At 33.6% G+C, this 11,902-nt stretch overlaps 1 protein-coding gene across 1 annotated transcript in view; it reads right to left on the reverse strand.

Moving 5' to 3' along the window:
- LOC108973625 (voltage-dependent calcium channel type D subunit alpha-1-like) overlaps positions 1-4,100 on the reverse strand; it is a gene marked incomplete at its 3' end in the record, with an annotated part of 34,866 nt that extends 30,766 nt beyond the window's left edge. Inside the window, 2 exon segments of the mRNA XM_018941002.1 lie at positions 3,665-3,827; positions 3,901-4,100. Coding sequence (XP_018796547.1) covers positions 3,665-3,674 — 10 coding nt within the window.
- Positions 4,101-11,902: the final 7,802 nt, after the last annotated feature.

An 11,902-nucleotide genomic window follows, 5' to 3' on the forward strand; every position in this document is an offset into this window, starting at 1 on the left:
CTGAGGATGGGATAGAACTAAGTAGCGAAACTATAAACGAAGAAACAGCACAGGTAGTTGAAAAAATTAACTTAGATAGTTTGAGATGGAGAAGTATTGGAATGAATGATTGCGATACTTCTTGGAAAAACAAAGTCATCTGCGGTGAATGTAAAGATCCACTAGCATATTTTGTCGACTTTTTTGATGATGAAATTATTCAAAAGATCTGTGCTGAGACGAATATCTACGCGATGCAAACAAGTGGACTTGAACTGAAATGTGAACCTTACGAAATAAAGAGATTTATCGGTGTATTACTGTACCTAGGTGCAGTGAAAATACCTCAAATGAGAATGGCATGGGCRCAAAATGTCCGACTTACAGCGATAACAGAATCATTTGCAAGAAATCGTTTTGAAAAAATAAAGCAATATTTCCACATCAATGATAATTCTACACAACCTCAAAAAGGAAATAGTAATTACGACAAACTACATAAAGTAMGTCCACTATTAGATAAACTCAAGGAAAAGTACAATCAAATATCCCAAGAGGGATATCAAAGTATTGAAGAGCAAATTATTGCTTATAAAGGTAATATCAACAGTATATATGTAAATAGATTGTGCATTTTATATTTTATCATTTTTTTATTATTTGCAAGGTCACAATAGTATGAAGCAGTATTTGCCAAAAAAAACCGCACAAGTGGGGTTTCAAAATGTTTACTCGCGCTGGAGCTTCGGGAATTATGTATGATTTTGCGCTCTATGTTGGCGAGGGAACTTGTCCCTCATATGGATTAGGGATATCGTCGGACATAGTACTTTTTTTGTCTTCAAAAATTCCAAATAATGAAAATTTCAAATTGTTTTTCGACAATTGGTTCACCTCGGTTAGTTTGATGATTACTTTGAAAGAAAGARGAATTTTAGCAGTTGGAACATTGAGAGCAAACCGGAWAAAAAATTGCGAACTGAAATCAGAAAAGGAGTTGAAGAAAAGCGGACGAGGATCAAGTGACTTCAAATTTGAGATTGCTCACWATTTAATTATTTGTCGGTGGTACGATAACAAGATTGTACAACTTCTTTCGAACTACATARGTGAGAGTCCGATGAGTGAATGTAAACGATGGTGCCGAAAAGAAAGAAAATATGTGACTATCCCTCGTCCAGGTATAGTTGATTGCTATAATAGACATATGGGAGGAGTTGACCTTGCCGATATGTTACTAGAACTATATAAAATCAACCACCGTTCAAAAAAGTGGTATATGCGAATTGTCTACTGGTGCATAAACTCTGCGGTAGTCAACAGYTGGCTTTTGTACCGAAGAGACATAGCAAATAACACGGGTGAAAAGAAATTTATGTCACTGCTCGATTTTCAGCTTGATATCGCAAATGAGCTAATGCACGCAACAAATATAACGTTTATACCACGCAAAAGAGGTCGCCCATCGTTACTTTCCCTGAGTTCGCCAGCTTCAACTTCACCARCTAGATCATCATCAGCTATATCCTCATCTCCATCATCATCAGCTGCCTCTACAAGCTCCGGTAAAAGAGCGTATGTTCCAAACCCGGAAAACAGTAAAAAGTATGACCAAACGTGACATTGGGTCGAATGGGGTTCAAAAGGACGCTGCAGACTATGTCAAACTGGATGTCCTCGATCAAGGTGCAGCAAATGTAAGGTGTATTTATGTTGCAACYCGMAAAAAAATTGTTTTGTATCTTTTCATACCTAAATGTACGAAAATTTTCAAATAAAAACAAGAACATTTCAAAATGTATCTGTATTTCAAAATTGTTCACTATTGCCCAATGTTGCCTATAGGCAACATCTTGTAACTCTAAAACCAGAACTCCTAGGACTTTGAAATTTTGGTCAGTTCATATTCAGGTCGCGATTAAAGTATACCTGTACTCAAATATTTTTTAGCCTCGCCCATTTTAATTCGGGCATGAGAGGGTTAAATAGCCCTTAAACACTCCTAAGAATCAGCAATTCATTGTTTTTATTGGATTATGAACTTGCGCATCCATTTTGCGCAGATCTTTCGCCTCTTTAGGGCGTAAACTGCCTTCATTGTTCTCAAAAGTTGATTTTCCTTGTACAGAACCCAAATTCAGCAGTATTTTCTCCCTAAAAGCAATGCTTTATTAACACATGAAATGCTTTATGAACCATTTTCTTTTTTTTTTTAAACTAACACAAGTTGCTTCACTCAAAATGCTATATCTCATTACCTAATAGTTCCTCAGTTGCCAAATTTGCATAAGTATCATTGCATTGTATTATCTACATATCAACCACAGTAAGTGTGGACGCGTCCTCTAGTTTAGTTAAATATAAAGGATAATGAATCGATTTCAAGCATTTTGGTACCAAATAAGACTTTTTACTATAAAAGAAATGTTAGTTATATGTGGTTAGAAATGGTGATAGGAATTTAAACATTTTCAGTACTTTACCACATATTTTCCAGGAAAGTCCAGGAAATTGAGCGAAATTTTCGGTATAGACACAGAGATCCTCATATGGAGCCCACATGGGGCTAGCAAAGACCACCAATCTTTAGGTGAGAGTGACATACACTAAAGGCACAATTTTAAAAAATTGTTGTTCTCAGGTCCTCATTGATTCTTCACGTATTCATTGTGGAGTGGAAATTCTTGGATAGCATAGAATGACTACTATATTATCCCGGGGCAAAGGCACAGAGGTCCTCATATACAGTACGAGTGGGCTAGAAAATTTTAGGCAATGACTTATTGTACACCGAAAATCAATAGTTGCAATCCTATATTATCCAAAAAAATTTGCAGTGAGAATGTTATGTACACATTGAGTTAAAATTGGTATGTGTTTTCCTCCAAAAGTGATTGGTAAAGTAAAATATTTGAACCAACCTCTTGTATTATCATAATTAATTAATGATTCTGACGCTTTGCGTGATTTTTGAAATGAGGAAATGTATTCGTTAAATTTAAAGGGCAGAATTTCACCTCCTTACACAACACTATTCTGTAGCAAATTCAAGTTTGTTATAAATACTTTAATTTTATCATTTTATATTAACTGTTAGCGAACGCTTCCCCGTGATAAGACTGGGTACTTTAAGGGATTTGTCTTAAATAAACGTGATCATAATTTAATTTAAGGACATAGCAGAACAAATTTTTATGCAATTAGTTTGACTACCGGCATCCATAGCTATTCTTTATATTCATTCAAATACATTACAAACGTTAATTAAGAAATTGCGTGCACATACCTAATACATACATGCACAATGTTGTAATCAGAAGCGTCAATTGGTAAATGATTTATCAATGGAAAACCTTTCTATTGATTGTCTCTACACGTAGTGTACATACATATGTTAACAACATTAATATCGATATCCTACATGAAGTACAGGGTTGGAAAAGTAACAAATTCACATTTAACTTCAAATTCATATGCAACCAATAACATTAAAAAAATGTGGTTTTTGGTGGTGTATTCTTGTTTCCAATCTGAGCTGCTGTAATACAATTCTCCAAGCAGATTTCTCATACATTACTGTAAACATAGAACTCCAATAATGAAGAAGAACTCACAGACACCTCTTTCTTTTATAGACTAGAAACACAAATGATGCAAAAATCTGATTTTTAACCACACAAATTACCTTTTTTCATAGCGTAGGCGATTTAAATAGGTTTTAATCAAAAGGTGTCAAAACTCCACGTATATCGCGCCTCATATGCTGCGTTTCGCCCTTGTTACCGTCAACCATACACTACTCCTAATCCAAAGCAAAGGGCCATTAGGTTGTTATACATACATTCTCTCTAAGCATATTCACAGCAAATGAGACATAAGTAGAATTTATTGTCGCTGAAGCTCCATTGTTAATTACCTTACCGTGTACCACAGAGATACTAAAATCTCTAAATGTTTATAGATATTGAATGCCATATAAAATAAGAGAAACGTAATATATCAAAACCGGCACTTCTATCACAAGAAACTTCCTTTCGATTTTCTGATCAGATAATAATATCAAACAAGTTGTACCGATTGTCTATTATTTCAGCATTATTCTATTCCATTCTGAACTTTTGTCGTAAATAATGAACTGAAAGCTGAAAATAGTATTGTAGTCTAGTAGTTTAGTAGTGTAGGAACAAACAACCTATAATGAATGACTCACACTCTCTATCTCAATCGTAAGGATTTACTACGCATGGGCAGAGATATTTACGAAATATAAACGGGATAAAACATTTACACATGCATGAATAAAATTTACAAATGTCAGTGTACATCGAATCAAGATGAGCAATAATTATTACTATATATTTATTCGAAATTACTATCCAACGATTTTAATAATGTAATATAATCGACATATTTTGTCCATTACTGTATTTTAAATGATATATATAATACGTGAACTACATAATTCTTGAACATTTCATCAGTTATTCACAAAATATCGGAAAACATTGTAAAAGTAATGAAAGACTTAAGTTGCACCTAACGGAACAATTATACTGGGTAAAATTTAGAATAGCATCCCCGGATTTCGGGGATAAAATCGGTATCACTGGAAGGGTGACAAAGATATTTGCATTTAAAGTTGGAAAATTTACAACTTTTACATTGATAATATGTATATTGTGAATAACTTTTTCACTTACATATATTATGCACTTTTCACTTACTAACACTTCACTATAACGTTTTTGTATATTAATTTTTTTAATATTTATTGTAAATAAAGCTTTATTTTAATTATTTTATTTTAGTTAAATTCTCTGCATTTTGAATCGCGGCGCGGAAAAAATAACCATGGCAACCCTTCTCTTATTGTGCAAATCCAGATAATTTAACTGAAATTAAATAAATAAAATTGTTGCAACCAAGATTCGCACCCGCCTCTATGAAGCAAAAAGCGAACATTAACAAACACAAGGAAGATTCAATGTCGAAAAGCTGCAATCACAACAGACAGCCGAACGATTTTCTTCTCCACTTGCACTTCTGCTCTCTGACACCACTCGACAACAACTCGGTATAAGGGAACTGTGGGACGGCATTTCAAACTGCTTACGTACAGCTGCAACCGAAACCATTGGTTTTCGGAAAGTGCAAAAGAACAACTGGTACGACGAGGAGTGCCGTGTCACAGCGGAGAGAACGTTACGATCGACCACAAAACGTGTGGGATGGGATAGATATCGAGAGTTGAAGAGGGAAGCGAGACTCATTTTCAGACAGAAAAAAAGAGTCTGAAATGCGTGAGTGTAAAGAGCTTGATAAGCTGGCCGACAGGGGTAATGCTCGTAAATTCTACGAAAAAATGCGGCAGCTTACAGAAGGTTTTAGGACCGGAGCATACCCTTGTAGAACCCCCAAAGATAATCTAGTCACCGAAGTCCAGAGCATACTTAAATTATGGAGGGAACACTTCTCCAGCCTGCAGTGAACGTAAAACGCCAAAAGAAGGTGAACCTAATTCCCCAATCGATGGGGGCCGATGGATTGCCGGCCGAGCTATTCAAACACGTTGGCGAAGAACTGATAAGGAGCATGCATCAGTTTCTCTATAAAATATGGCCGGACGATTGAAATTTAAGTGCGTTCTGTTCAATCCATAAAAAGCGATACTCCAAAATTTGCGCCATTTACCACATAATAAGCCTCCTCAACATCGCGTATAAAGTTCTATCGAGCGTATTGTGTGAAAAATTAAAGCCCACCGTTAGCAAACTGGTGGGACCTCATCAGTGTGGCTTTAGACTAGGAAAATCGACAACGGAACAGATATTCACCAAACGACCCGTGAAAAGAGAACCGACACTCACCAACTTTTAGTCTATTTCAAAGCTGCTTTTGACAGCACGAAAAAGACCTGCCTTTATGGCGCGATGTCTGAATTTGGTATCCCCGCAAAGATAATACGGCTGTGTAAACTCACGTTGAGCAAAACCAAAAGCTCCGTTAGTATCTGGAAGGATCTCTAAGAGCCATTCGACACTAAACAAAGTTTTAAAAATGCTGCTATGGAGAGTAATTCGAGCTGCAGAACATTGAAAGTTTCAGAACATTGAAGATTTCACATTTTTTCTTTTTTAATTTAATAGTTCTTCGTAAAAACGTATATTTTAACCTCAAAGTAATAATGGAACCCTATATGGCAACTCTACTTATGTGTTGCAAAAACCGCAACTAACTTCAATTTCTTATTAGTTAGTATAGAACAAGTAAGGAGAGTCCCAAAAATTTGGTATTCAGGTTAGACTAGTTCTGTGTTTAAGTGCTATAAGTAGGATGACTCCATAGGGTAAACAAACCACAGTTGAACAGCGGAAAACTGTCATTCGGTAGTCAAAATCAGAGCTTAAACCAGGAATAATGCATATAATAGAAGGGAATATCCATCTTAGCGTTTATTTGAACATTTTGAAAACGAATGCGAGGGAAAGTGTTCGAAAATTGGATATAGAAAAAGATTTTATATTTTACCAGGATAATGATCCAAAGCACAAGGCTTACGTTGTGCGAAGCTGGCAGCTGTACAATTGTCCTCACGTGCTTGAAACTCCGCCACAGTCCTCCGATTTGAAAGTAATCGAGCATGTGTGGTATTATTTGGAGCAGAAATTAAACGAAACCGGAGTTGATAGCACTCTTGAGGGAGTATTCTACTCTACAATTTTGAAAAATTCGATTTTTTTTTCATATATTTAAAGTTTATCCCCTTAAGAACATATCCTCCAAAGGATTTTTAAAAATTAAAATTATTTTAAGAGCTACAGTTACTTCCGTGACTCAGTACCTAGTCCGGTAGACTCACGTTTTTCTCGAAAATAATTTTTCCACACGGTACCGGCAGTATCTATACAACCGATTTACTTGAAATTTTTTTGTGAACCTTCTTTATATAATCCTTTATCTTTATATAATCCTTAATCCTTTGTTTTCAATATTTTAAAAAAATTCAGGAATTCAATTATTTTCAAGCAGTCGCCATTTTTCAAAAAAATATTTTTTTCGTGTTTCCTAAAATAGGGACTATAACAGCATCCTTACCGAGTAAGAATTTCTTTTGATTTCTTTTTCAGACCACCAGGAGAGTCAGGATCAATGTCACCAGGATGCGCGATTTCTTTCCTATCGGTCCTATCACCTATCGATTGTCATTTTTTTATATTTTGTAAGCAACTCAAACACGAAAAGGTTAAAAATTTATACATAAATTACGTTAATATTATGAAACAAAGTCAACATATATTTTTATTTTTATTGATAATTATGTTTTTTGACTATGTTATATAAAATTTAATATTTGTTATCGACATATTTTTTTTTTCATTCAAGTTTAAAAACATCTCTGAATAATGAAATGTAATAGAGTATGTGACTATCACTTACAGAATAGCAAAATCGTCTCAAAAATTGTCTCTGTCAAATTTAGAGACTTGATACTGTATCACAGTACAGAATCGAACGGTTAATTCAATTCCGGTTGCTAAAAGATCTTTAAGAATATCGAAAATTATTTATGTTATGCATAGAAACTATCCTATATAATTTTGTTTATGGAGGCTAGCGAAAGTATTAAGTCGCTTTTATCCATTTTTGCTGCCAAGACATATTTTTGTCAGAAAAAGCTGCTCTCTGAGTTTCAATATAATATATCACAGATTTACCGAATTACACATAACGTAATAAGGCAACAGGAAGTTTGATATCTTGACAATATGGCCCACAGTCGTTATTTCCTTTTCTCAAATCTGTAGAGAATGCTCGCTGAGTAGAAGTTTTGGACAAAAGAAGAGATAATCGTAGAAACTGAAGACTAGTTTGAAGCAATGAACAAATGGTTTTACAAAAATGGTATTGGAAAACTTAGGGTCGCTATCATCAGTGTATAACGCTTGAAGGGACTTCTTCTTCTTTACTAGACACCGCTTACGCGGTTATAGCCGAGTATCTTCAAAGCTGGAGTGTTCTCTTTATATTCTCATGCTCCATTGACTGTGGTTCTCGCCGTTACCAATGCGTAAAGGACCAAACCTTTTTTCCGCAAAAAAATTTCTCTCGAACACTCCTAAGCCCATATCATCAGATGATATGATTGTCCATTTCTCCACACTATTTAGGAAGACGAAAATAATTAGAGACTTTTAGAGTTTGATCTTTGTTCGTCGAGTTGGGACTTTACTTTTCAATTCCATACTTGGTCCAAAGTATCATCTGTTAGCAAGAGTTATTCTGTGTTAAATTTCAAGACTGATATTGTTGTTGGTGTTGGTGTTGATGTTAGTTCCAAGCAGACGAAATTATCTATGACTTCAAAGTTATGACTGTCAACAGTAAAGTGCGAGATATGTCCCGAATGTGTTGATTGTTCTTTGTCGCTTCTTTATCTAGTCTGTAGAAAGCAGAACTAACGGCGTGGTTGTTGAGGCCAATAATATCAATATCATCGGCGTATGCCATCAGCTGTACACACTTATAGAAGATTGTACGGTTTGTTGATTGGAGGGACTATATTGAATAAAAAAACCAATTTTGTCAAAAAGAGTGTTTTACTGTTGCAGGCCGAGTTAAGTTAAGAAAACACCAGGATTCGATCTAATTACACCCACAAATCATACATTAGTTTACTTAAGCTCGCGTATCTTTTCAATTCAATCATCCTTTAAAACTAGTTGAAAAATTAGTTCAGTTCGGCTTCAGAAACAGGCATTCAACAATACAAGACAATCTTTGTAATTTCATTTCTAACTAAAATTCATTACTATAAAATATGTTAACAAATCTTTGGTAGCATTGAGGAATGGTTATACCATTTTGATAAGGTATTAACATATTCTCTTGCACGAATTCAATTCAATAACGATGTTAAGGTTATTATTTTCGTTATTTTGAAAACTTTTGTTCGACTCGCTGGAGAGTAACGCTTGCCGATTTGAAGGCAGCTGAAGACAATTAAATTGTATATCTGTTTATAACTTTGTGAAAACTAGTTACGACTTTCATTGGGTTATTATTTAAACTTCTTATAAATAGGTTCAATATTATCTGGAGAGTGGCGATATCTTTTTGAAAAGAGTTTTTGTAAGTTTAGGAGGTGCCTTCGATTATTTTACAACGATGTCACTATAATTTATATTAAGTATTTCCAATATATCCACTAGTAAATATACTATATATTTTAAAATGTCTATTTTAGTAGAAATCCAAACTATGCAAATCCAATCAATACTTCTGGCTGAAAAACTTAGATCTAAATTCGTCTACTGCATATGTATCTACATATGTATATCCATGTGGTGTGTAAATGTAGATACAATATATTGAGAAAAAATATTTAATTTTTGGCAAAATGGATGCAGTTATCTTGGAAATCAAAGCAAGTGCTAAACTCGTTTGCATTTTCTAAAATGCGTTTTCGAAAATACATTACTCACTTTAAAATTTTATATTCATATCAATAGAATACGTTTTCGGGCAATTCGAACCACAAAATTCTTGTGAGCAAGGCATTATGCTCAAATATACCGCTGTATATATTATATTCATATGTGTACATAAGTAATTACACCCTGAAGTGAAATCAAATAGTTATAAACTACTTTACACATAGTGCGAACCGAAAACACAAAAAGCCAGCCGACAATCTTTTTTCCATACAATCATTTGGTATTCTTACATGTTAATGTCCTACGAGATGTTTATTCAAAATTGGGTCACAAATATAACAGTACAAAAGATATACAAAATTATTTTACCAGGTATATTTTTACTAGTTTCTTGTTTCACTGCTGGATATTTATGGATCAAGAAATAACGTCTAAACATATATATAAATATACATACATATGGGTATATGATCCCTCAAGAGCAAGTAGCACACTCGTTTCTTTTGCGCTCGTGTGATTTTCTTTTCCTTATTGCCTAATGTAACGTCACGTTTTCTGTTTTTAGAAACCTGAATTGTGAAGTGCCTTATTTTCGTAATTAACAATTTTCGAAACACTTTCAGGATTTACTTCCATGTTCAATATTTTCACAAAATTTTAGTATTAAACAAAATTATTCACAAAGATTTTTTTAAGTACAGCGAACAGTATCTGGATAATCTGAACGTTACACTCGCGATCGTCAACTTTAACAAATAAACTGATGAACTAAAATAAACATGCCATCATTCTACCGCACTACAAATACAATACGGTCACAATACATAAATATTTTCACCTAAAACATTGCCGCGGCCTTTATAAAGATTTCATGTAAAATTGATTTCACATGAATATATGTAATTTTTTTTAGATTTCTTTCTGTAGCATTAACATTGTACAAAAATGCGATAAATTTTAGTTTATAAATATAATATCTGCACATGGTGTAAAAACGTTTAAATTTTATAATTTGACTCTGTGCATAATGCAGTATATTAATCAATTGAATATTAATTTTTGTCAAAAACTTTGTATTTAACAATTTTATTGTATGCAAATGCAGTATTAATATTAATCATTTTTACATTACGAAAAGTTTAATAATTTGCTTCCAAATGAACATACCGTATGGAGTGTGAGCTGACTAAATTAAAATAGTAAGAAGCTTTTTATTTATTAAATTTGAAACTAAATAAAAGAATAAGTAAAATATTTTAATTAACTTATTGCCGTAAGTTTTGTATTTTAGTTAGAAACATTTGATTTTGTAAATGATTTATAGCGACAAAGTGTTCGAATAGAACCAATATCAAGTTGCAATATCATCCGTGTGTTAAACATCACAGCACCATTAATTTTACTAATATACATATAAAACCCCTATAGTCCCAATTGAGAAAAACGAACGTCAAATTAACGCGATATCTGGGTTAAGACCGAAACGATCGAGATATCGCAAAAAACATCAAACTTTTTCAAATCAGATAAATGCTCATTAGTGCGGACCACAGTGTATTTTCGTCTGCATCGCAACAACATACTCAAAATAAAACACTCTTCCGTATTTTGATTACTGTCCAATCTTGGATAAATTTTGCAGATCGGAAAAGTATAGCATCTAGCTGCCACACAAACTGAACGATCAAATATCTTATCAAATAAAAATTGTTTCCATACAAGAAAAAATTTAATTCTTTTGGACTTTCTTTCTTGACTGTCGGGATGAAGTTCGTTTGATTCCTATTAAGACCAGTACGCTGCAAGGTATCCTGTGGACGAACGTGGACGCAAAGTTCGATAAAGTTTCCGATAAAAAGTCAGTCATAATCATTGAGATTCAAATATTTGATAACTGGGAATGTGAAAAGTTATGGTCTAATTTTGTGAAATCACGCACTTTATATACACACTCTTTATGCAATGCATTGACTCTCAAATAATATACTGTAAAGTATAAGAATCGTTCGGAATTTCAAATTGTAAATCGATTAATCCAAGTAAAATCGATGTGAAGGCATACTTAGAAGCCATTGGTATTCCATGGTGTTGTCTCTCACCAAAAATGGTCTTTTGATAGTCGAGCCCAATCTGTCTTTGTTTGGGGAAGGCGCTAGAAAAATTTCCAATAGTATTACGTTGCTAAATACCTTAAATCAATGGGGTCGGCTTTAGTATACCATCTCACGATTTCACTGTTAAAAGTGGTATGGTTAGATAGAACTGATGCTCCAGATTAACAATATATATAATTATTGCCGCCGCAAACTTATAGTTTTCGAAATATTTGCATTTAAAGTTGAAAATTTTGCAAATTTTATATTGCAATTTCCCGATTTCTAGTAATTATTTACAACTTAAGTTACACTTCACTACATTATTTCTACATATTTATTTTTTAGTAATTATTTAGTTAATTGCGTTAAATAAGCATTTTATATTTTACACAA

The sequence above is a fragment of the Bactrocera latifrons genome, unplaced genomic scaffold (assembly GCF_001853355.1).
Source record: "Bactrocera latifrons isolate USDA-ARS-PBARC rearing strain unplaced genomic scaffold, ASM185335v1 scaffold_495, whole genome shotgun sequence".
Taxonomy (NCBI): domain Eukaryota; kingdom Metazoa; phylum Arthropoda; class Insecta; order Diptera; family Tephritidae; genus Bactrocera; species Bactrocera latifrons.